Source organism: Megalops cyprinoides, chromosome 6, assembly GCF_013368585.1.
Source record: "Megalops cyprinoides isolate fMegCyp1 chromosome 6, fMegCyp1.pri, whole genome shotgun sequence".
Classification (NCBI taxonomy): domain Eukaryota; kingdom Metazoa; phylum Chordata; class Actinopteri; order Elopiformes; family Megalopidae; genus Megalops; species Megalops cyprinoides.
The window spans coordinates 19,357,742-19,380,631 of NC_050588.1; the positions used below are offsets into that span (position 1 = coordinate 19,357,742).

General features: G+C 43.5%; 1 protein-coding gene across 1 annotated transcript; it reads right to left on the reverse strand.

The window, feature by feature from the left end:
* Window positions 1–75: 75 nt before the first annotated feature.
* On the reverse strand, window positions 76–19,699 carry top1l (DNA topoisomerase I, like). Its single transcript, XM_036531470.1, has 21 exons — window positions 19,566–19,699; window positions 19,183–19,207; window positions 11,724–11,820; window positions 10,535–10,646; window positions 10,204–10,256; window positions 9,836–9,928; window positions 8,291–8,366; window positions 8,094–8,188; window positions 7,553–7,668; window positions 7,016–7,137; window positions 6,702–6,824; window positions 6,318–6,505; window positions 5,725–5,869; window positions 5,188–5,331; window positions 4,566–4,751; window positions 3,995–4,063; window positions 3,512–3,626; window positions 3,171–3,298; window positions 2,363–2,457; window positions 2,085–2,234; window positions 76–1,421 (listed from the first exon to the last, which is right to left on the reverse strand). Exons 1-21 carry the CDS (start codon window positions 19,596–19,598, stop codon window positions 1,319–1,321), a joined length of 2,268 nt encoding a protein of 755 aa, XP_036387363.1. The 5' UTR covers window positions 19,599–19,699; the 3' UTR covers window positions 76–1,318.
* Window positions 19,700–22,890: the final 3,191 nt, after the last annotated feature.

Below are 22,890 nucleotides of genomic sequence, written 5' to 3' on the forward strand. Positions count from 1 at the left end.
GTTTTATTCTTAAATAACCTACAATGAGCAAAAAAGGAAAACAAATGAAAATAAAAACATGATTGAAAGCTATGGCAGAAGAGGTTGAGAAACTGGTAAAGGATATTCAAAGGAAGGAGGATTCACACCTACTTACTAAGTTCCCTCCTAAAACCCACATGGAAGTAAGGAGAAAAACATGAGACTTCATAATTAAAATTAGTTCATTTTTCCCTCAGTCTTTACAGTTACAAAAAAATAAATGGCCTAAAATGGTCACATACATTTCATTTTTTATTTTTTTGGCAAAAGTTGATATCCCTCTAGAAGGTTTTATCTGACCTTTTGTAAGAAAAAGGCTTTCCATTACTACCCCACAGTACATTAAAATAGCAATTTCTTCAAGTAACAGATACGGGAGTTTTTTTCCTCTTGGAAAAGTCATTAGAAATAAAATTAAGTTAAAACTCAATGGCGACTCAGAACTATGTGGAAAGACGATCACAGGACATGGGCGATACACTTAAAGTAAAAATAAAAATATCGGTTCACATTTACATTGAAGGAAAAAAAAAGTCCCTGATAGAAACTGTAAAACAAAACAGAAATTCACATTCTTTCTGCTAAAGTAATATAAACATGGTTTTAACATTTCTTCCTTCCCAGCATCCTGTCTCATGTTCTGGATTTTACTCCACACAATTCAAAGTCTAGTTAAAAATGAACTTTTTTGACACGTCACACGCTCACGCAAACACAGCTTCTGCGGTCGGTTCCTCTCAACTGGGCTTGCTTCTTGCTTCCTTACAAAGGCGCAGGTGTACTTTAAGGAATTCTTTGATTTACCACCTTTCTGTTAAAATACATAATTCATCAATAAACCGGAGGGCTAAAACAGACCAAGAGAATAAAATCGTAAAATGATAAAAGTTTTGTTGAATACAGTAGCTACAGGACCACAGAGTTCAAAGTTCACAGGAACAGCATCAGGTCCCTTTGCCAGAGGGGGTATGCCCATTTTGGGTCAGACCATTGAGCCACTGTATGGTCCCTCGTTCATGGGAGACTGCTGTAGCTTTGGGTGTCGGGCTCGTAGGAGGGGTGGGGGGTGGTTAGTCTGAATTGTCTCAGGAGGCAGCCAAGTCCCCCACCTGCCTCCAGCATGCCTGATACCCATCACCCCCACGACCTGACCCTGGCCTACCACCGTCACCTCTCCCATTGGTCCAGCCCTCTTCAGGTCGACCACCGGCTGGAATCAGTTATGCTAAAGATAAAAAAAAAAAAAAAAAAAAAAAAAAAAACTAAAATGGAAACAAAATGAAACCGCAAACAGGGTTTAAAATTCAAAGTCTTCATCTGCCATGTCTATGGCCCAGGCGAACTTCTCCCGCTGGGTTTTGTTGTAGATTTTCTCAACTGGTATGCCCCACTTCTTGCACCTTGGAGGGGAGAGGGAGAGGGGGAGAGGGAGAGGAGGAGAGTGAGAGGAGGAGAGTGAGTGAGTGAGTGAGGGAGGGAGTCAATTACAGCAGTAGAGTCCTTTCAAGAGACAGTACAGTAGTTCATTTACAAGGAATTGACACCGATACCAGAGATCAGTGTGAACAGAGGAGAATGCCATGCGGTGCTCACTCACATGCGAGCCCTGCAGTTAACTAGCAGCAGGGCCTGTCGATACTGCTCCAGTAACTCACAAACTTCAAAACGGACCAACTCATCTCCCCCATGTCTTTCACGATTGATATTCAGTTTTATCTCAAGTTGTTCTGACTCAGTTCTTTGCACAGCTCGGGCGCACGCGCACGCAGTGACCAGCAGTGAGAGTTTGGAGTCATCGTGCTGGTGTTTTATATACTTGTTTTAAAGGTTTTTTTACATGTCCTTTCCTTTCTTAAATCAATCGTTTCAGTGTCGTTATGATTGAGCGCTCTTAGTGCTGCTGAACCAGAACCTGAACAACATCCTATGATAAGTGAAAATATGACAGACCGACAGCTATTTGGTCACATTCTAAACCACATCCTTGCTTTCTGTCGTACCCTTTCAGCAGAGGCAAGCTATAGCAAGAACTCCACACTTTGGTGCAAGAGCATTGATCTTACCAGGCCACCGAGATGCGGGGGTCCAGGTAGTTGAGCTTGGAGGTGCCCAAAGCGATCTGCTTGTTCTCCTCACGGTCTGTTGCCTGCACCTCCAGCTTCATCAGCTGTTCCTCTATCCTCTGCACGGCCTTCTTCTTGCTTTCCACCGCTCTAAGAGAAAGCATGGGCAGGGGTGTGTCACATTACACAGCCTGTCATATATAGTCTCAGGCACCACAGCCTAAAGAATGCTGCACCACTCATTCAGTCATGCATTTCTGCTGCGATCAGGGACTTACTTTTTGGACTTCTCGTCTCTCCGTACTTTGGCGTCTGCCTTGGCGCTCTTCAGCTCTCTCTTGGCATCAGCAAGCTGGTCTTTCTTGGCATCGATCTGGGGATAGAGAAAGGAAGACGTGAGGACAAGGGCAACCGCAGGGGCTCAGGCCTTCCTGTTAAAGCAGCAGTCACGGCAATAGGCAGACACACTGCCCCACACCTACAGCTACTGCCTTCACACCATCACAGAATCATCACCATGATTAACTGCATGTAAACTATCACCACAAGGGAGCACTTACATAGGGAGCACTGTTAAATTGATTTAACCATTAAAATAAGGGTGGGAGGTGTACATATTGATTGATATTTAACTACTACACAGGGATCTCAAACTGACCATCTTTAGAGTTTGTGCTTGGTGAAAAGGCTCCTCAGATCGATGCAGTTTAAGTCCTTTTTCATGGAAATGCACGTTAAAATGCACTTGAGTTTCATTTTCCAGAGACTATGTGACCACAGTGAGGACTCCATATCCTCAAAAACAAGCAAAAACTGACTGCTGATTACAGTCAGTAGCGTAATTCTGCATCTATTACTCAAAGTGTCTCTTCGGAAGTTTTGAGCAATTGTCATGTTATTTAAATTACATTCTACTGTCTGATGGGTGAAAGTGTTTTAAAAAAAAAAAAAAAAAACATGGAGAAAAATAAAAACTAATAAAAAATGCAGCCGAATTGCAGAAACAGAATTGGCCTTTCCGAAAATGTAAATATTCCCCTTCTAAAAAGGAAGAGGGAGGGGGGTCGCCCTACTCATGTTCCTCACCTTGGTCTGCAGGTTCTGCATGGACTTCTCAAAGGTCTTGGGCGGAGCTCTCTGATGGTTGCACAGGATGGCCACAGCCCGGTTGGCCCGGTTATAGGACAGGATCTTGGCTGGGATGTTCTCCTCAGCTGGGAGATCACAGGAAGAGATGTACCAGGTCAGGGATTAAGCTGCATCTGCCTACTTAATCAACCCTCAGTGCTGGCTGCCCATACTATAATCCCTGTTCTCACTCGGTCTTAAATGTGGGCTCCGTCTACAAGCTCCCATGAATAAGCCAAAGCCCAGTTTAACAAACACCCCTGAAGGCAATATGTTGCTGTTCCCCCTGGAGTACTCACGGCTGGTCAGCTCCTTCAGCTGCTGCTGCAGGGTGATGGAGGCATTGTAAGTACGGAACACTTTGGCCGTCAGTCCATCCATCAGCTCCTGCAGGTGCTTGTTCAGTATGGAGGTCTGAAAGAGTGAGAGAAGTTAGTTGATCTCACTGATTTAATGACATTTAAAGATATTTGCCCTCTTGTGGCTCATTTTATATCTGTAAATCAAAAAAACAGGTAACATACATAAGAGAATGTTTTAAGTACATTACATTCACAAATATTTTTTCACTCTAATGTCAAGATTTTCATAATGCTACTAACATTTGGTTATTTTACAATCAGTATGAGAAATTGGCCTAATTTTTTTGCCACAGAGATTAGGGATGTGTATCTTGTTTGAATATTCAAATAAGCAATCCCTACCCCCACTGTATGAAACCCCAGTTCTTCCTGTGCAAATAATGACTCAACCTTTCACATGTAATACTGATATGGCCTTACATTAAGACGGTCAAACAGGTCATCCTCTGGCTGCTTGTTCTCCATAAACAGCTGCAGATTCTTGAAGACCTTCAAGAAAAAAAAAAAAAAAAATCTTCGGTGACCAAGGTAGTCCACTCCAAATGATGAGAGAGCACAGCCCTGCACTTTGCTGACTGAAGAACACTCTACTGGAGTCAAGCAGAACCACAAATTTTTACTCTCAGCTCAAGGACGTGACCAGTGCACATCTGAGTAGACAAAAATGCAGAGTCACACTAAAGGTATTAGCGTTCAAACACAGGAGGGTATTCAAGACATAATGGATGCAAGCCACTGTAGAACACAGTAATACTGCAGCAATACAAGAAACCCTTTTCTATAATACTTTATCAAAAGTAAACATCTGAAAGTAGGCTAATCCACCAATGCAGAGAAAATACAATGGATAAAACTGATTAACAAAAGTCATCTATATCTTACAAGGTGCCCCCAGTCCCAAACAGCATGAATTCACAGGCTCTTCTCAGACTTGGGATAAGAGACCCTGTGAGTACAGGGGCATCCAGCCTTCCCTGGGCCGATTCCTTACCCTCTTCTCCACAGGAACCTTGTTATAGTAGCGGATGGAGTCCTTTCCCAGGAAGTCAAACTCCACCACGAACTCCTGTCCGTCTTTTTCCGGGAACAGCTGGATGTGCTCCACCCTCAGAGAGCAACAGCCGACCGTGTCCGCCGTCTCACCCTCCTCTTTCTCGTTTCCTGCTCTCAAGGCCAGCTGCCGGGGGAACAGAGACATTAATGACACCGCGGATTACACACACTCTCATTCAAACCATTCAAACGACTGACCAAAAGAGTTTGCGTGAGTAGATCCTTCAACCTGCCAATGAAAGGCAAGGGCGATAAAGTGCGGTACCGTGGACTCTTGAGCGGTCATGAAGCCCCACAATTTGAGAACGAGTTGAAAATATTAGTTACAGCTGCCAGATCTGATTTTAGCCTTGTCGTTTTTGCATAACATCCCATCAAAAGGGAAAACGATGCAGTGACATGTAAATGAGCACCACAAATGATGCAGTTCCTCAACGCAATGAGTATACTAACAGGTGAAGTTTAACAACGCTACTACATGGCAGGTGCCGGAGAGAAGGCCATGCCGCTGTGCCTCGGTCTTCACTGACTCTAGACTCTGCAGAGCCCTGTCCCCTCACCTTGTCAATGAAGTAGAGGGCAACCGATCTCTGACGGATCCGCATCTCTTTGGACTTCCAGTCGTCCCGGTACTGAGACCGAATCCGGTCCACACACTTCTTCAGCCTGCGCGCCGTCTCGTATTTCTGCCAGTCCTTCTCGCCCTGTCAGGGCACACGGGCGCACACACATGCAGACATTAACTCACAGATACCAGGTCGACCCACTGTGGCAGGATGCGACAGGATGCGACTCGCTTCCTGTGACTGCACCATTCTGCAGGTGAACAGAGGGCAGGTGCGTTTCGATTCATGACTCATCTCACAAAATTCAAATATTATATGGCTCTCAAGATTGAACACAAGGGTAATGGGACCACACTTTTTAGTCCTCCAATGTGTGAAACCCGTTACTTGTGTAAATAGTGTCTCACTGCAGTCACTCACATTGTCAGGCAGGAAAATCCAATCTGCATGAATTTGGTCATTTTATGAAGGTTTGACTGGCTCTCCACGTACGCTGGTGGCCATTTTTTGACCATGCCCTGTTGCGCCCACCTTGATCCTGGAGCTGGGGTTCAGCATGATGTACTTGATGGAGCCCTGGATGTTCTCCGTCCAGGACACCAGCCACGTCACTTTGTTGTCATGCCGCACTTCCTTCCACTTGGTGCCTGGGGGAGGCTTGGGGTGTTTGGAGTCCCTGGTAGAGGAGGAGGACACAAGGAGTGAAAACAGGCCTTTAGGATGTAGGGCAAACCTCCCCCTCCCTCCCTTGTTCACACTCTCTCCTTTATGCATGTAAACGCACATCTAAAAGGTAAGAACAAAATGGCAGCATTTTTCCTGATGAATCTCATAAATAGCCAGAGTTCTGTAATGTACCCACTGGTGCAGAACCAGGAGCTGGATTTATGCCCAGGGAACTCCATTCATCGAAGGGTGACAAACATGAGTCTCGCACACAAACAATACATACTAGGACATGAATCATCCAACTTACAGCGGCACACAGAATTATATCCCTCTCCCACCCTATAACGTCATGATCAAGGTCAGCCCTTCAATCAGCTCACCCGACCCTTACTAAAATTTGTGTAGAGGGTTGGAGCTGACCCAGGGTCAGCGTTTGGCTGAGCTGCCTCCCTTACTTGCTGCAGTTGATGATGATGTCCTCCGGGCGGATGCGGCGTTTCAGCATGCCCATCTTGGGGTGGTCCCCTCGCCCACGGAACAGCCCCGGGGGCTCGATGCGGAAGTTGGCGATGCGCTCCTTGTGGTTGTCCATCACGCAAAAACCATACTCCTGCAGGAGGCGCTCATTCTCCTCTTTGATTTTCTGCAGGGCGATGGAAGGCAGGTGAGAAGCATTCAAATCCAGAGGCATTAAAGCTGCACCCGAGTACATGATGGTGCCGTTTCCTCCTACTTCCATCTCCTGTCAGTCAGCCCCTTCCCCCAACAAGCCCACAGAGGCGGGGCCACAGGCTAGCCTACAGCATCACACAGGGCAGGTGCTGGGGTCACACACTTACCTGCTTCTCTTCTTTCGACATCTGCTTCTTGGCCTCTGACTGGGCTTTGAAGTACTCGCTCATTTCAGTAAAATCACACTTGCCCAGGTCAGTGATCTTCCCCTTTTCTTCAGATGTCATTTCCTGGGGTGGTGTGATGGGAGAGAGAAATAAAATTACCCAACCATAGAAAAATCAGAGATCTCAGGGTCTGTTGTAGCCTGATTAAGCTGACCACAGGAGCTGAATTAATCTTTGTGAAAAGCATACCCATACCTAGAGCTGCCCATGCCTCCTACCAAAGAGCTCTTCTTAAGAACAAATATGCTTCCTACCTTCCTCCAGTCTTTGAAGAAATTTTTGCGGAAGATATCCTTGGTGGTGTACTCATGGTCCAGCATTTTGGCAAAGAAGGTGGCCACTTCCTCCGCTTTCTCACTCAGCTTCAAGGGTTTTCCTGGAGAGGATCCACATCAAGTTCAGAGAACGGCAAGCACAGCAGGCCTTGATACATGCAGAGCACAGTAACGCTTACTCTTCTGTGCTGACCAACACTGAGCCCATCCTCAACACACTCACCGCACACTCAACCATCTCCTACATGGAATCATACCCAACACCTGAAACACACACACCCTACATTTTCCCAACAGAAGGTTATTCTCTGTTACCCTGGATACAGAGAGGTAGCTAACCCTCCCTAAACATAGTGATAACATCTCCTGTCAATGAAATGTATACTGAGAACAATAAGAAAGCAAGAGCAAGAGTCTTTTTCAAACGCCACTCTGGTCATTTCCTATCCCATCTCTGTTCCTCACACAGACAATGATAGACTGCCAGTTTCCCAAGTTCCCTAACGTGGGGCTTACCATCATAATAAAACTTGACGTTGCTAGGCAGAGGTTCATAAGGTGGAGCAAAGACAGGGCCTTTATGCTCCAGAAACTTCCATTTGACGCCATCTGTGTACCTCTCCTCTTCCCACCTACAGTCAAAAGGAGAGAGAAGAGAGAGAAAGAGAGGAAAGTTAGTCTGTCATCTCATCCTTGCCATCTAGTTGACAGCAGTTTGTACTAACATATGAAAATGGCAAAATGGCCACCTTTCTTCTTCAGTTCTTTCAACCGTTTCAGCATAATTACAGAACTCAGAACTCTAACGTACAAATATATGTCCCCAGGAAATTTTTTTTTTTTCCAAGAGGGAAAAGTCGGCCATCTCGCCGTATACCAGGCACGCAGCTCATGGATCTCTCAGCTCCCCAAAAACCAAAGTTCAACATTTTTGCACTGTATGTCTGTATTTTCATGCCTGAATGGTAAAGCACACACAATACTGGAGCAGATCTGTGGGGTGGTGCAGTTATGACTTTTGAACCTGTCCAAGCGGAAAGCATGTTGGTTTCCTCACCATTTCCACTTCTCCTCTGGCTCCTTCTTCGCCTTCTTTTTCCCATCAGTCAGTTCACCTTTCTTGTCTTTTGTCTTCTTTTTCGGTTTTATGTCCTGCAACACGCACAGCAGAAGTCACGAGACAGAGACTGGGTTTCATTTTACCAGTTAGAAGTTAAATTTATAAAAAGACAGGAGGTCAAATATCCATCTCACCTCTTCATCCTCCTGTTTCCTTTTCTTTGCCTTCTTGTCATTTTCAGTCTTGATTTTTTTGGGTTTAAATTCAGAACTGCAAAAAAGACCACCCAGTTCAAACCTACTAGGAATGCTACCAATTATCTGTATGGTCTGCCATTTTTCTACAAGCTCTCCGCTTAAGGAACAAAATTAAAACATTCACCAACTGCTAGGAGATTTAATTGCAGACCTACAGAGCTCCAGACATGCTACGAACACTAAAGGTACCCAGAATATTTTTGGAAAAGAAAAAAAAAAAAAAAAAAGCAATTTACAAACCAAGAGAGACAAACCCCAGATGGAGTTTATATACTTAATTCCAAATAAACATACATGAGGGGGAAAAAAAAAAAACCTCATTCACTGAGGCTCGTCATCCTGACACACTAATGGCCGAAGACCTGGAAAGCAGACTCAGAGGTGGAATGCAGAATAAAAACCACAAGTGCGCAGAGATGACGGACCACCCCAGAGGAACCCATGCCCCCCATGCCCCCCCCCGCGCCTCATGTGTCCAAGCCGAATGGTAAGACTGTGCTGGGAATCAGGGATGCCTACAGTATGTCTTCAAGTCATTTCTATGAACCTGGAGTTCAAAGTAAGACCAAGATTTCAGGTTATCACATAAGGAAGACCCCATTACATAAGAAACATAGACCTTCATGGACACTGCAGTGAAAAGAAAAAAAAAAAACAGCAGGTATATTCCCCTAGCACGCTAGTGAAAATATACACATACTAAGACACAAAACCATGAACTAAATACATGATCAATGTCCTTACAGGCATTCAACCCAAAATGGGTGGTGGACATTACTGTTCACTTAAGCAAGATCCCCTCCATCTCATAAAGCAGACCCATAAGAGGTGCTATATCCATTATCACCTGGAAAAAATTAACATACTCGTGCTTTCCCAAACATAATTCTATGTATGTCTTGTAAAAATACATTATGGCCTTAATTACCCAATTACTATATTAATAGGAAAATGAGTTTTATCATTAATATTACAATTTGTTTTGCAAAGCTTGTTATGAACAGTAATGAATAAAGCAGTATCTGTCCTAAAGTAGATGCTATTCACAAACCAAATCTCTAATTATTTATTACAACAACACTAAAAATGTTTATTTTCAGAGTGCCTGTCAAAACATCACAAAGGAGTGAGAGATGCCTACTTTTGGGTGGTCCATATATAAATGTACCCTTTTCAAAAGCAACTGACATTTAAATAATTAGACCTTATGTTAGTGTGAGAGCATACTGTTCCTACAGTAACACACACGAATTACATTATCACAGCAGATGCCCTTTTCCAGAAGAACTCACAAAATTTACAGTTTATATGGCTGGATATTTACTGAGGCAAAGCCGATTAAGTACCTTGTCAAAGGGTGAAAACAGCAGTGTGGGACCCAAACCAGCAAGCTTTGGGTTATGAACCCTGCTCCTTGACCACTACACTATGAAACTGGGAGATCTCGCAACACATGGGGCCGGCCAACAGGGGTGTACTCACTCGTCATCGTCTCTTTCGCGCTTCAGTGACCTTTCGTGTTTGGGAGAGGGGTAGAAGGCGTCAATGTCCGGTTCAGATTTGATACGAGGGGGGCTGTCAACAGAGAGAGGAGAGTGAAATGGTTAAAGAGGCGCGAGGTTAACATGTCGTTGAAGTACTGCTAATTTTGAAGCCAAATTTTGGACATGGTTATAAGACATGTTAAATCCTGTATAAAATGTATAAACTGATCTGAACAGATTTACTGTGCCAAAAACCAAGTAGCTGACTATGTGCCACATGGGTTCTTAAAGTTTTTCATGAACAGGGACCATGACCATAACAGGAGAAGAGCCCCTGGTGTTATTCGACACACTTGGAGCCAGTACCTGGCAAATCCGTTCTCCTTCTCCTTCTTCGGCTTGCCATCTAAGGATCGGATCTACGGGACAGAGACAGCGAAAGCGGCATTTAGGATGTTACATCAGAAAGCCTGGGTTCTCATGCCTTATGTTGTTAGAGACAACTTCAATTCCCTGTAGGACTGTGGTTAAGCACGAAGCAATCTTCATGGAACCCTCTTGTAGAAAGCCACTGTCAATACCAAACCAATCTTGTGATTAAAAAAAATGTTTCAGTTTTGGAGGTTTAACTGATCTCAGTGCAGTGTGTGAGCAATGCAGATATATATAGTGCCAAAAGAGCGGAGAGATGAGCCACCTTCTCCTCTTTCCTCTTCTCTTTGTCCTTGTGTCTTTCCATGCTGCCGTCTTTGTGCTTCATTTTCTCACGGTCTTTGTCTCTGTGCTTCTTTTCAGAGTCCTTGTGTTCGCTGTGGTTCAGGAGAGCGGGAAAAAAGGAAGGTGGTCAGAGGCCAGCCGTGACTGAGGTAACGCAGAGGCAGGTATCACACAGCTTAGTATTCCTGAGTACAAAGGTCAGGGACTAACGGGACGCCACCAAATAGTTTGGATTTCTTCTATGGTGTGAACACCATGACTGTTCCCTCCCTGCAACCACCCCCAGAAGAGTGCAGCCCAACCCCTGTTAGTCCCCAATATTCAGTTTCACATGGGCCACACCGAACTGAGCCAAAACCCACAGACAGCTACACCGTGCTGGAAACACAAAAGGCAAATTGTTCGCAGATGTCATTCAAAAAAAAAAAAGCATCACTTAATTTCAGGAGAGAGCCATGGAGCAGCACATGCCTGAATGGATGGCCCCATATTATCTCAACACTCCACCCTCCCCCCTCCTCACAAACACAGCAACAGCCTCCAGGAGGTCCAGACACCGCTGATTACACGAAAGCCAGTGTGGTTATCATCGCAATTTTTGTGTGCGCAATGTGACGCACCCACACCCCCGATAGTGTGTGAAAGACTGGGCGTGGTCAAGTTGTTAAACCACAGCATGAGAACCAGGCAGTCACCTCAAAACACGGCAATCTACTGAGCTATCGCAGCATCTCCCGTGTCCTCCATTGGCCCTGCCAATTTACTGCGAGACGCCACGCTCTCATTACCGCCACCTCATCTTTCATACTGCCTGCTAAGAGGACCCACTCATCACACCAGGAAATAAGGCAGAGAGACCGCCAGAAAGAAGAGGTGCACGAGGCAAACTATTTGATCTGCACACAATTGAAACTTCCCAGACACTAAAAAATGTCATCCCCTGGGAGAGGGGATGCGCACCACTGATGGCTCAGTACATCACTGCCTGTCAGAAGCTGCCAGGTGCTGAGTGACAGAGAGCCATGTTATTATGTAAATTTAGAAATATGTGAATTGTATACATATATACATACATACGTGCCCGTGTGCACACACACATTCCCATACACACACAGTTCATTCTCCTTCCTCTTAAAAAAATGTGAGAGAAAGAGAGACCTCAGGCCTACCTGTTGCTGTACTTGGACCGCTCCCTGTCCTTATCCTTCTTGTGATCTTTGTGTCTGTGTTCTTTGTCCTTATGTTTATCTTTGTGTTTGTGAGCATCTATGGAAGAAGAAACATATTACACTCCCTTTCAGGAACACAGAAATTCTATAAGAAAAGACAGTTTACACACACATACAAACACACAAACACACACATGCCAGGGAACAAAAAAAACACCCGTTACAATTGAGAACAAGCTCTCGTGTTCCGTGACTTCTCAGCCAACACATTCGAAAAAAATTCCCAACAACAGTGTGGGGGTACATAAAACAGCTGACAGACATACACACAGAACAATGTAATCACTACAAAGAGACTAAGAGATGCATTTTCTTTTGCAATGCAGTAAAGACTCACAAGCAAATGAAACATTCACAAAAGATACCAACAGTCCTCCCCCATTTCAAAAAGATGAATGACATGACAGACAAGTCAGTCATACTGGGAGAGGGCCCACAGCCTCACCAGCAGCTCAATCTGTGGCCACATGTCACAGTCTTAGAAACACATAGGGAGCACCATGGGCTGCAGAAACAATGATTATTTTTAAACAGTGAATCCTTGGTCAATTCTTGATGCTACTTAACCGCTGCTTGGCAATTTACTTTTTTGGTTCACATTTATGTATATGAAAGTATGTGCATATATGTCTCTTACATTGAATATATCCCTGTATATGCATACATTTTTGTACATAGTTCTCTGCACTCTGCATAGTTCTTGGATTTAACACTGTTTCCATTATTGTTGTGGCAACACTACTGTTATTTATCCTAAATATCCAATTTAAAAACAGCAGTGAGTTTAAATGAATGGACTCATATTGATATCAAAAGGGAACTAAGAGCAGAAAAGACTAACAAATATATAGCTTATTTAAAAAACATCTCTCCAGTAAAATTGAGCAGAGAGGGCAACAACTAAAACTGCACAGAGTCGCAGCGGCTGTGATTCTCTCTGCTGCAGTGCTGTCACGGTTTCTGGTGCAGATCTGCATTTAATATGCAATACAGGTTTCAGAACCCGGCTACTTTTGAGAGGAGCGCAACTATCTGACACTCTCTCCAAAACCCCAACTATGCAAAACACAAATGATAAGGAGATGATCAATGTGCTGCGTGCTTGTGTGTGGGTTCAAAGGCGAGGTTTCACACTTGTAACCTTGCTTTGGCACACTGTGATGTCATGCCCATAGACCACAATGTGACTCAACTGACACAGAGGCCTTTCTTATACCTCTGTGAGTAAGAGAGATAAAGATGACATTCACGTGAAATCTATAAATGGGTATCTTCAGGGATGTTGTCTCTGGTCAGAAAGTGCCAGGGCGGGGAGTTCCACCTGCACCTCGGTGTGATTCCCCACTCAGACGGCCCAGCCAGATCAGCAGTCTGAAGCATACCCACTACCCGCACACCACAGGGGACAGGCCGTGCCTGAACTCCCTTTAAAAGGGGCCCTCGGAAGAAGCCCCCAGACCGACCTGCACACTGAACCCAATCCCAGGCCTTGGCAGACACAGAACAGTTCATCATAGACCTCCACTGGAGGATTGCTCGTCTTGCTCTGTTGTTCTAGTAGTCTGTAATAAATAATACCATCACTGGACCATAGGGCAGTGGAAATCTTAGAGGAAACACTACAGCCCCCTCCTACATAACAACCCAACCACAACCGCCCAGGGTGTGTGTGGCCATATGTCATATGTGCACGAGTGTCAGAGCATGCATGAGTCAGTGTGCGTGTCCTGCAGATCTGAACAGTGAACACAGCAGATAGTCAAGTTCAGCTGTACGCTCCCTTCCAAACAAGTTAACCAAAGCCCTGCACCAGGAAGTGCACAATTACGCAACTAAAAGCTAAACACAATGTATGACACTTGAACAGCTTCCACTGTAAAAGGGGGAAGAGCGGTGCCTGCTGGAACAGTCTGATGAGCCTCTTGCAAATACGGAGCTAATATCATCACCTGACACAACTGACCTTTCAAGGTTACAAACGATCTGCATTCCTCAGGTGTGCGTACCTGAGGCAAATGTCAGTGTGCAGTCACACATGTAAAGCACACACACATGAAAGTGTACACACTAAACACTCCATGAGAGTTCCCACCAAAGTCCTGCACAACGACAAGCAGGTACTTGCTACTGAGCTCTGCGGAAGATGCAAATCTCAAATTAACCCTTAAAACAGTACACGTGGCCACACCGTGCAGTACTGCGGAGAAGCACATTCATACACTACACTACAAAGAGGTTATACAAATGGAATACAAAGGTTAAAATAACCCCTGAAAGTTCTGCAGGTTGTTCAACAATGGCCAGTCGTCACTTCAGAGCTGAACTTTGCTTTGCATTATGGAAAGGATTCCACAGGCCACATGAAGGGACAGGAATGCAGGTTCCCGTCATGCACTGCAGCTGACAACCTGAGCTGCTACAGACACCCTGAGCAACAGCATCAGATTCTGCACCTAGTTCAAGTTCCTTCCAAACTGGCTCTCAAGTTACACTCCTCCTGTAACCATAGCCCTCAGAGTGCGCAGCCTCGAGTACCAGAGGACTGTCTTCATATGTCCAACTCTTCCCCCTCCCCGAGCCACTATACTTATGAAAGGCCTGACTGCTTGTCAGGGAGGAGACAGGGGCCACCTCAAAGGAGCTCCAGAGTGGCTGCTGAAGGTCACAACTCAGACAACTGTAGTACAAAAACACACAACTTACTCTTGATGACAGCGCCCTCTAGTGCATTGCACTGACACATCATCCGTTCACAGAGGGAACAGAAAAAGGACCGAGAGAGAACCAAAACAGGACTCTTACGAAATAAGTGGGTACACACATAAAAACTAATCCACCCACTTACTGCGCAGTAAAAACTTTAAATAAAAAGCTCAGCCAATTCGGAGCACAGAACAATTTCAGTGCACTCATGCCACACTGAATCCAGAAGTTAACACACCATAAGCCTTCAGCATTGACAGCCATAAAAATAAATCACAATTAAGTGGCAATACCATACCAGGGAACCTCACCAGGCTTGTAAACCAGGCAGTAACGGGTGCAGGCCTCACACATGAGCAACACGCAGGGGGGAAAGCCCCCCATCTGAAAGTTCTGATTCAGCGGAGGTTGTAAAGATTTCCCTTTCAAAACACACCGCTCTGTCCAGACACTGCTTGGCACTTCCAAAACATTTAGATGGGAACATTTCCCCAGCTCTCAGCATGTCGTTCACCCCTAATCCACACCCAGCCCCTTCATCAGGCTATCACTCCTTACTCTGGAGTTCTGGCTCAGGGCGGCCATTTCTGGCACGAGCACGGAGCCAGAGGGGGATGGCTGCCTGGGCTGACTTCTGAAGGCCTCACTCAGCAGGGCTGGTTGAACCACAGCCTCACTTACCAGCTGAGCACCAGGCCTGCCCCAATCAGCCAGCCTTACAATGAGGCCTAACCCCCAACTGCTCCAAGAGACAACTCCAAGTATGACCAAACACGGTCCTCAAGTTGCATTCTCACTTTACACCCTGCTACTGGTAAAGCATGGGGTCAAATGTAACAATGTAACATATAAAAATGGTTACAGTATGGCCTTTTCAGATCTTTAAAGCTCTAAAAGGGCATCTGTGAGATACATACGAAGTAGGCGAGATATAAAAGTTTAGTGAGGATAGTGTTATGAAACTGCACTTTCAGCAGGTGTAAACCCAAGGCTAAAAGAGATGCAACGACCAAAAGACTGGAGTCATAAAACAAACAAGACCAAAAACAGAGAGTCTTTTGTTCCCTCTTTATCTGCGAGAGCTAAATCGGAGCAATCTGAGCAATCACGAGACTAGCGAAATTCAGCGGGAGATTCACAGATGCTTTTGGAAGTGACTAAAAGATGGACCATGACAGTGCAGTAATACAAAAGGTATGAACATAAAACATTTGCTGCCAGGCCCAGTGCCAGCCTGTAACCTCTTCTCTCCAGCTTTCATTCCTACATACATTTGCTTGCTCACCTCAATGAGGGAAACATCTTTCCCCTGAAAAATGTGGGGAATTCTTAAACCCCCCCCCGTGTCTGTTCACAACACCACCTGGTTGAGAGGTCAGAGGTAGTTTACATGTGTGGGTTTTTTTGGTTGCAGCCATTTAGGAGTTAAACAGCACACAAGCGAGAATTCACGTGCCAGTCTTTTGCCAAAACCTACAGGACATTTCTTTTGTAAGATATCCACAAATTGTTTTTTTCTTGTTATTTTTTGGATGACCACCAGTTCTTTTGTGGAAAAAAAATAATGGAACGCTACAGAACTACACGTCTTGGCCAGCAGCGGTGAGTGACTAACAATTCTAAAATTCTAGAACTGTGTACATCCACACTTTATGTCATTTGATGCTCATCACAAAGGAGAATCATGAGGACACCAAATACAACTTACTTAAAGCTAAATAATATGAGTTTTGTTCCCATTTTTTTGATTTATAAAACCAGGACTTAAATGTCAAAGTGGCAGAAATGAATGATAAAGCTATCCTTGCTGTGTTAAAATACAGTCATGTCAGAATGCGTATGACGACATTAATGCTGTGTTGCAACCCTGTCCGGACCTCTGTCATTGGTGGCTAATCACCCGTTTATGTCACATGACAATCCTGTGCAGTAACAGCCTCTTTGCACCTCTGGTACTTGGACCAGTGCTGTGGAACCTTTGGAAGGCACTGGTTTTACCCAATATTCACATCAGAAACAATGCCAGCAACAAGACGGGAACGCCAGTGTTCCAGCATCAGGAGGAACCTAAAATGATCCTAAATGTCATCTTATTCCCTCTAAACTGGAAAAGAAAGAAAAATTCCTCCAACATGTGCAAAAAAAGGATCAGTTACAGGAAACATTATCTCAGGGAAAAGAAAATACAATAAATAAAGGCTGGGTATATTTCTTGTCAACAAGAATTTACAGAAAATGTGCAAAAAAAGAGAAGCTGGTCTTAGCTAATATGAAACAAAGCCACAATGTGAATGATGCACCCTGATATGACCACTCTGGTGGGTCCTGGCAGTTAACAGTGGTTTATGGGCAATGAAGTTTTCATCTCTGCTGAGAGCACATGATAACACCAGGACCCCATGAATGTGGGAAAGATGATTCAGGATAGGGAGACAAAATGCTGGAACGTAATCTCAGCGTCTGGTGGAGGAAATAAAAACACAACGGTGTGTAATTTCTGGTAAATGTGACATGTGGCAGCTAGGCAGAGAATTAATTCTGCCAAACTCTACACTGCAGGCCTGCCCAACATAAGGGCACTCATACACAGGCCTACTCCTCATGCAGATGGTGGGGGTCTACAGAGACTTTAGGCCTTCCATTTTTGCCCCATGACACAAAAGCTCCCCTTTTTGTAGAGGGGCATACTGCACACACCACCAGCAGAATCCTCTATTGAGACCTGAATATCAGGGAGACCCTGCCCCTATACAACGGCCCACCTCTACTATGGGGGGGGGGGGGGGGGGTTACTGCAGTGAAGAATCCCTCTGCTAGGTAGACTGTAGCCTGTGTTGTAGAGGAGACTCAAGACCAGAGGTTCAGCAGGCATTCCTAGTCTATCTGTGTGCATCATCACTGGGAAACAGATCTGTTGCCCCCAACCTAGTCTTAACACGCACACATGGCTTGTGTGTGTATCTCTCGCCAGTCTGTTAACAGAATGATATGAACTGCTCCATCCGAAGCCCTGAACCTTGGCAGAGGAAGCTGGGAAGCAAACAGTTTTTAATCTGACTCAACCCTGACACCTCAGGTCTTTAAAAAACACTCTTACACAGCTTGTTGACAGACTAAAATTAATTCAGAAAAAAATGGGGGCCAAAATCTACAACTAACTTTTCCCTCAGCCGCTTCAAATCAACTTAAAACTAGCATCTGACAGTTATAGCACCACCATCAGTTAACTGTGCCCTAAAACTTCAGAAATACATTAAAAATAACAGAGAAATAACTTCAACTAAAAGAAGGCATTTTCTAACTTGTCTTTTCTCCAGTGTAAACTTGTGAATCAATTCAAAACTTGAACGCTAATTTACACTGACAATTTCAATTGCTATATTAAGTTTGAGTATTAAGTATTATGGCTCAGCCTTTTCTACTTTGCGTTTCATGTTTTGAACCTATGGAATGGCAAATTGCCGTGGGGGGAAAAAAAAACAAGGTATTACACTTCAGTGAGGTAAAGGATGATGTGACAATGTGTCCTCCTACATACACTTGCATTTAAACTTCCAGGAAGTAAACACGGGAATCTACGCTCGGTCTAACAGGGTTGGGTGGTTCACATGATAGTTATTTGAAAGCAAAAATGGCTTGTGTCGTCGCTATGGGACGCAAGTAGTAACTCGTTAACTTCTGAAAACTGCTGGCATACAGATTGTTTAAGAGTTCCTCTGAACCTGTTAGTCATACCCAATCGGTAAGTTTCGATAGCCTAATGATGAAGTTAGAATTGAGCAATACTCGCTGGCAAATCTTAACAGCGGCACTTCCCCACGCACACGTTGTACTGTCTATTTTGGAACACGGCCTGCAATTAAACCCAGTGAATACTTACCATTTCAGAAAAAAAAGTTTTAACTTTACAACTTGCTGCATATTGTAACAACCGGGGTGGTGTGTGCTTGTGAGGGTGGGGGTGTTACAAAAAATGCATACACCTCAAAAAATTACCAATTTGTGAACTGGAAAAAAAAATCTTAAAATAATCAGGTTTTCTAAAATTAATATTAAGAACACAAAAGGAATAATGTAACTAACCGGTTTGGATGAGTAACTCAACATCTTTTTAAATTGTCATTGTATAGATCAATTGACGCTACAAGCTTGTCTGTTAAACACGGCATCTCTTTTTCAGTTTTGCTTGAATAAAGAACATTCTGCGTATCCCCGTTCACACCCTGGCGCTAGTAAACGTATCGGATCCCCCCAGCTCGTCCATGCGTCGCCTCCATATCACGGCGATCTGCACTTTGTGTTCTCGGCACTCAGACTGCCAGGCAGAGAAAAAGAAAATGGCGCAGAGACTAAGTCCTCAACCCCCAAACCCCTACTTTTGGTACCAAATTACGACCCTTTAGCCTCATCCCCCAGCCAATCGAATGTCGTTTTATGAAAAATAATCTACGGCTCTTTTAGAATCCGCGTCCAAATCGAAAAATGAACAAACTCAAGTACGATTTAAAAGCCCTTCATTTGAACAATAGGCGCCTGTGAGCAAAGGAGAAGGACTTAGTCTCTGGGACGCCATTTCTGTCCTTAAAAACTAACTAGCGAGCTCGCTCGTCTTCCACACAACAGAACGGGATTGGGAACGAAAAACAACCATATTAACACCTATTTCATTACAATGTCGCAGCTATGCTAGACTTACCATTAACCCGAGATCCAGATTCGATCTGCAAAAGAAAAAGGTTAAACGTGTTTAGCTAGATTGGAACTAACCCTACATAGCTAGCTAGGTAGCTACTGTAACTTTCAACTAGCTAAGGTTGTGAAAATGTCTTTTCATTAATTATTTTAGCAGGAAATTCCATTAAACTACTTATAAAGTTATTCGAATACCAACGCATACTGAAACAAATGTTGCCGTTTCTTCACGCACCCAAAACAATTACATCCTTTTTGTAACAAATTTTCACAGGATATTTAGTAGGCTACTGCTTGTGGTGACAATTTAAACGCGTTAACTACAAATATCACCCGACAAAGCAAGGGCTTACCAACCATGACACAACACAATATTGGTGTCATTACCTGGGAATCGTTGTGGGTATGGTCCCCACTCATTTCCAAGTTCCTTATTTAGAAAATAAAATATGAAATGTCTAAGAGAAAATGCCGGCAAGGAGAGATGGGCAGAATGGAGACGGGAAACAGTTGTGTAACAGACTAAGTCCCACTTTTCACCTATTGCGCATGCTCCCATTCGTTTAAATGGGTAAAAGATATACGTATTGGCCTGTTTAGTCCCTCCCCTTTCAAAGTGCACGAATTCACACAGCGCTGTATGAAGCGTGGGAGCAACTGCAAGCCATGTGGCGACAAAGACCGGCAGCGTCTATCTGTGCGTCGGGTCAGCGAATGACCTGACATTGCTCATGATTGTCGGGGGTCTCAATGTCTGTTTTGAAATCAGTCTCATCCAAAGTCGTCAACAATGACAAGATGTAATTCAAAATTGCACAGTCCTCCATTAGTTGTGATGATGTGTCATAAAGTTAATCATTTATTATTATTATTATTATTATTATTATTATTATTATTATTTCCTTTTCCACCTCCCCATAACATTGCACATAAATAAGGATCTGTGCTTGTCACAGTATTTGGGTTTTCACACATCAAAAAGACTGTGAGAAAGCACCTGGATTCATTGTTCCTCTCATGCCTTGGCCATAAGGACATTGAGTTAATAATATTGTAGGCTATTTAGTTTATTATAGCTGGAAATATTTTTGTCAAATTCCCTTCGTCTTTCCAAATTACAACACGCAAAATTTGCAAGCATCAGAAATGATAACCAATCAGGAATTTTTCCCAGTAGTGGCAATTTCACATTGTTTCTTCAAATCCCTCTCTCAATCTGTTCCTCTGTCAGTTCAATGTTGAATTTTTCAATGTTTTAGAATTTTCATCAAAACTTCATTTTGATGTACTGTCATGACAACTGTTCATTCTTGTGACTAAAGCATACACATTTCAAACAGAAGAAGCAATTGTCAAATATAAAATAAAGACAAAATGAAGTAATATAAAATACAGTGACTAAAACAAAAAGGCAATGTTCTGAAAGCTGAAGTTTTTAACACATGAGGAGGGTATTTTTTGTGTGTGTCTTACAGTCCCCTAGGCTGTGGTAGGCCTCAGTATATTCGGCTGGCAGCAGTACACTGCCTGGGTCTTTTCCGAGGAGGACAGGCAATTTATTTATGTTCTGTAAGACAGAGAATCAGAGATTGATTTGTGTTGTATTTGGGGGTGTCTATTCCATCTCTCTACTCCTCACATTTCGTGATGAAGTGCTGCTCTGTCTTGACTTCTTGTAGAGAGCAGTGAGAGCACAGCCTGTCCTCTCTGCGCAGCAAGGCTTTCCCGTGTCAGCTCGTCTTTTTTTCTCAGGCTGTACTCACTCTTACTTTGTCAAAACTTGCCTTTGCTTAAAATATTTCACTGTTCACAGGTGATCTGTCACAGTGTAGTGCCTTTTTAGAGCCAGATGGCACTCACATTAGCTTTGTGCACTTGTGTGCCAAACATAGGCATTAATACAAAAGGTGACAGCTTTCATTGTATGCAGAATATCATGGCTGAGCAAATTAGGGCTGCTCCTTCTCATATACAGTCACATCTTTACTAAAAGCCTGCCTTTTAAATCAAACGCATTTGACTCACTGCCATGTTTTTATATTGTTGATGTGTTTTACAGGTGTTCTCGCTTATATACACCTTCACCCCTGAAATACTAATGGTAAAACAAGTTTATCAGAAGGTTTAGCAGTAACTCAAATGATTTAAAAGTGCTTTATTGAGAGTTTAGAGTTTATTATGAGTTTAGAGTTTAGACAGCTGTGTTAACTGTTTTGAGAGTAGTTTTGAGAGCAGTTTGCAGAAATGTACCAAATTAATTCAGAATAATTGTAATATTCATTCCTGAAATACTTAAACATGTAGTCAAGTCTATTTTACTTCTTGTCATTTAATAATATTATTATTAATAATAATAATAATTATTATTATGATTATTATGATTATTATTGTTGTTGTTGTTGTTGTTGTTTTGTTCTACTTCTTCTTATTATTATTATTATTATTATTATTAATAATAATATTATTTTTATTACTATCATTATTATTATACAATGACCTTTACCCCCTACCGCACCTGTCATATAATGGGTTGGACTGCTTAAATATTTTTAACTTTAATTTAGTTGGGAGTTTAATGTAAGTGTTCCATTGTGCAAATATTTATGCTCCTGTCTCTGTCAGACAGCCTCACCGGCTATAGTAAGTGCTCATTAAATTGGTATCTTATCTCTTAGAGTGTATTGTCTTTATGGTGTTATTTCTCTCTCTCGCTCTCTCTCGCTCTCTCTCTCTCTCTCTCTCCATAGTGCCCCCTGGTGTGTGGTTGTCTGCATTAGGCCCTACGTAATGTCCCATCATGTGCCCACCTTACTCATATTCACTGGACCAGTGCCTGTGGAGTAGAGGCTGTCCTCAAGAGGTGGGTCGGTTTGCTGTAGGATCCCACAGGCTTCTTCCATGGCCCTACGGGGACGTGCCCTTACGTGGGCTCTGTGCGCTGGGGCCCTGGGGGGATTCACACTGAATCATGTGTGTTTAGAGCATGCTCACTCTCAGCCCTTCAGAGGGCTCAGCGTATAATCTCACTAGGAAGATTATTAAGGTGAATGGCGAACATGAAACAGTGCAGTGGGGGTGACTCTCTTAAGTCTACTATGGTCCAAGTGTTCTTCCTCTTTTATTTACTCATAGGTTTCTAAACCCTCAGCCATTCAGGGACAAAGAGCAATCCCTCATGAACACTGGGCTGGCCTGTTTATCCTTTCTCATGATACACTCACAGCATGTTAACTTTCTCTCCCTGTCATCCGAGCCTTAAAGGGTTAAGTACCTCACACAAGGTTACAACAGGAGGGGGTTCACCTGGCAGCAAACTGGCAGCCTTTCGGCTACAAGCTCTGCTTCTTGGCCACTACACCACGCTGCCGTGGTGTCTATCTGGTTGCATTTGATAAATGCAATACTGTGCAATAGTTTCATGTTTGATCTTAGCATGAGTGTGTGTAAAGGTGGGGGACCTCAGCTGCATTCCTTTAACTCCCTTTGATACACTGTCCATGTGATTTTGATAGCATAGCAGGTTGCTTCACTTCATTATCTCTCTGTTGAATGTTAAATTCCTATCCTACAATTACATTTTAGCTGAGTTCATTCCTACATTTAGACTATATATTTATTCAGTTAGCACTTTAATCCAGAAAGACATACAAAGCATCAATAAATATCTAACTGTATGCTATGTGAACTATGTAAGTTGCACTTCATAAGTACA

What these genes read in the sequence shown, in the direction of transcription:
- top1l (XM_036531470.1), bottom strand. Translation starts at nt 19,598, where the DNA reads ATGAGTGGGGACCATACCCACAACGATTCCCAG. An exon ending in AGAAGAGGAAAGAGGAGAAG is followed by an intron (nt 10,257 to 10,534) that starts GTGGCTCATCTC and finishes TCTGTCCCGTAG; the next exon opens with ATCCGATCCTTAGATGGCAA. An exon ending in TGTCGAAAGAAGAGAAGCAG is followed by an intron (nt 6,506 to 6,701) that starts GTAAGTGTGTGA and finishes ATCGCCCTGCAG; the next exon opens with AAAATCAAAGAGGAGAATGA.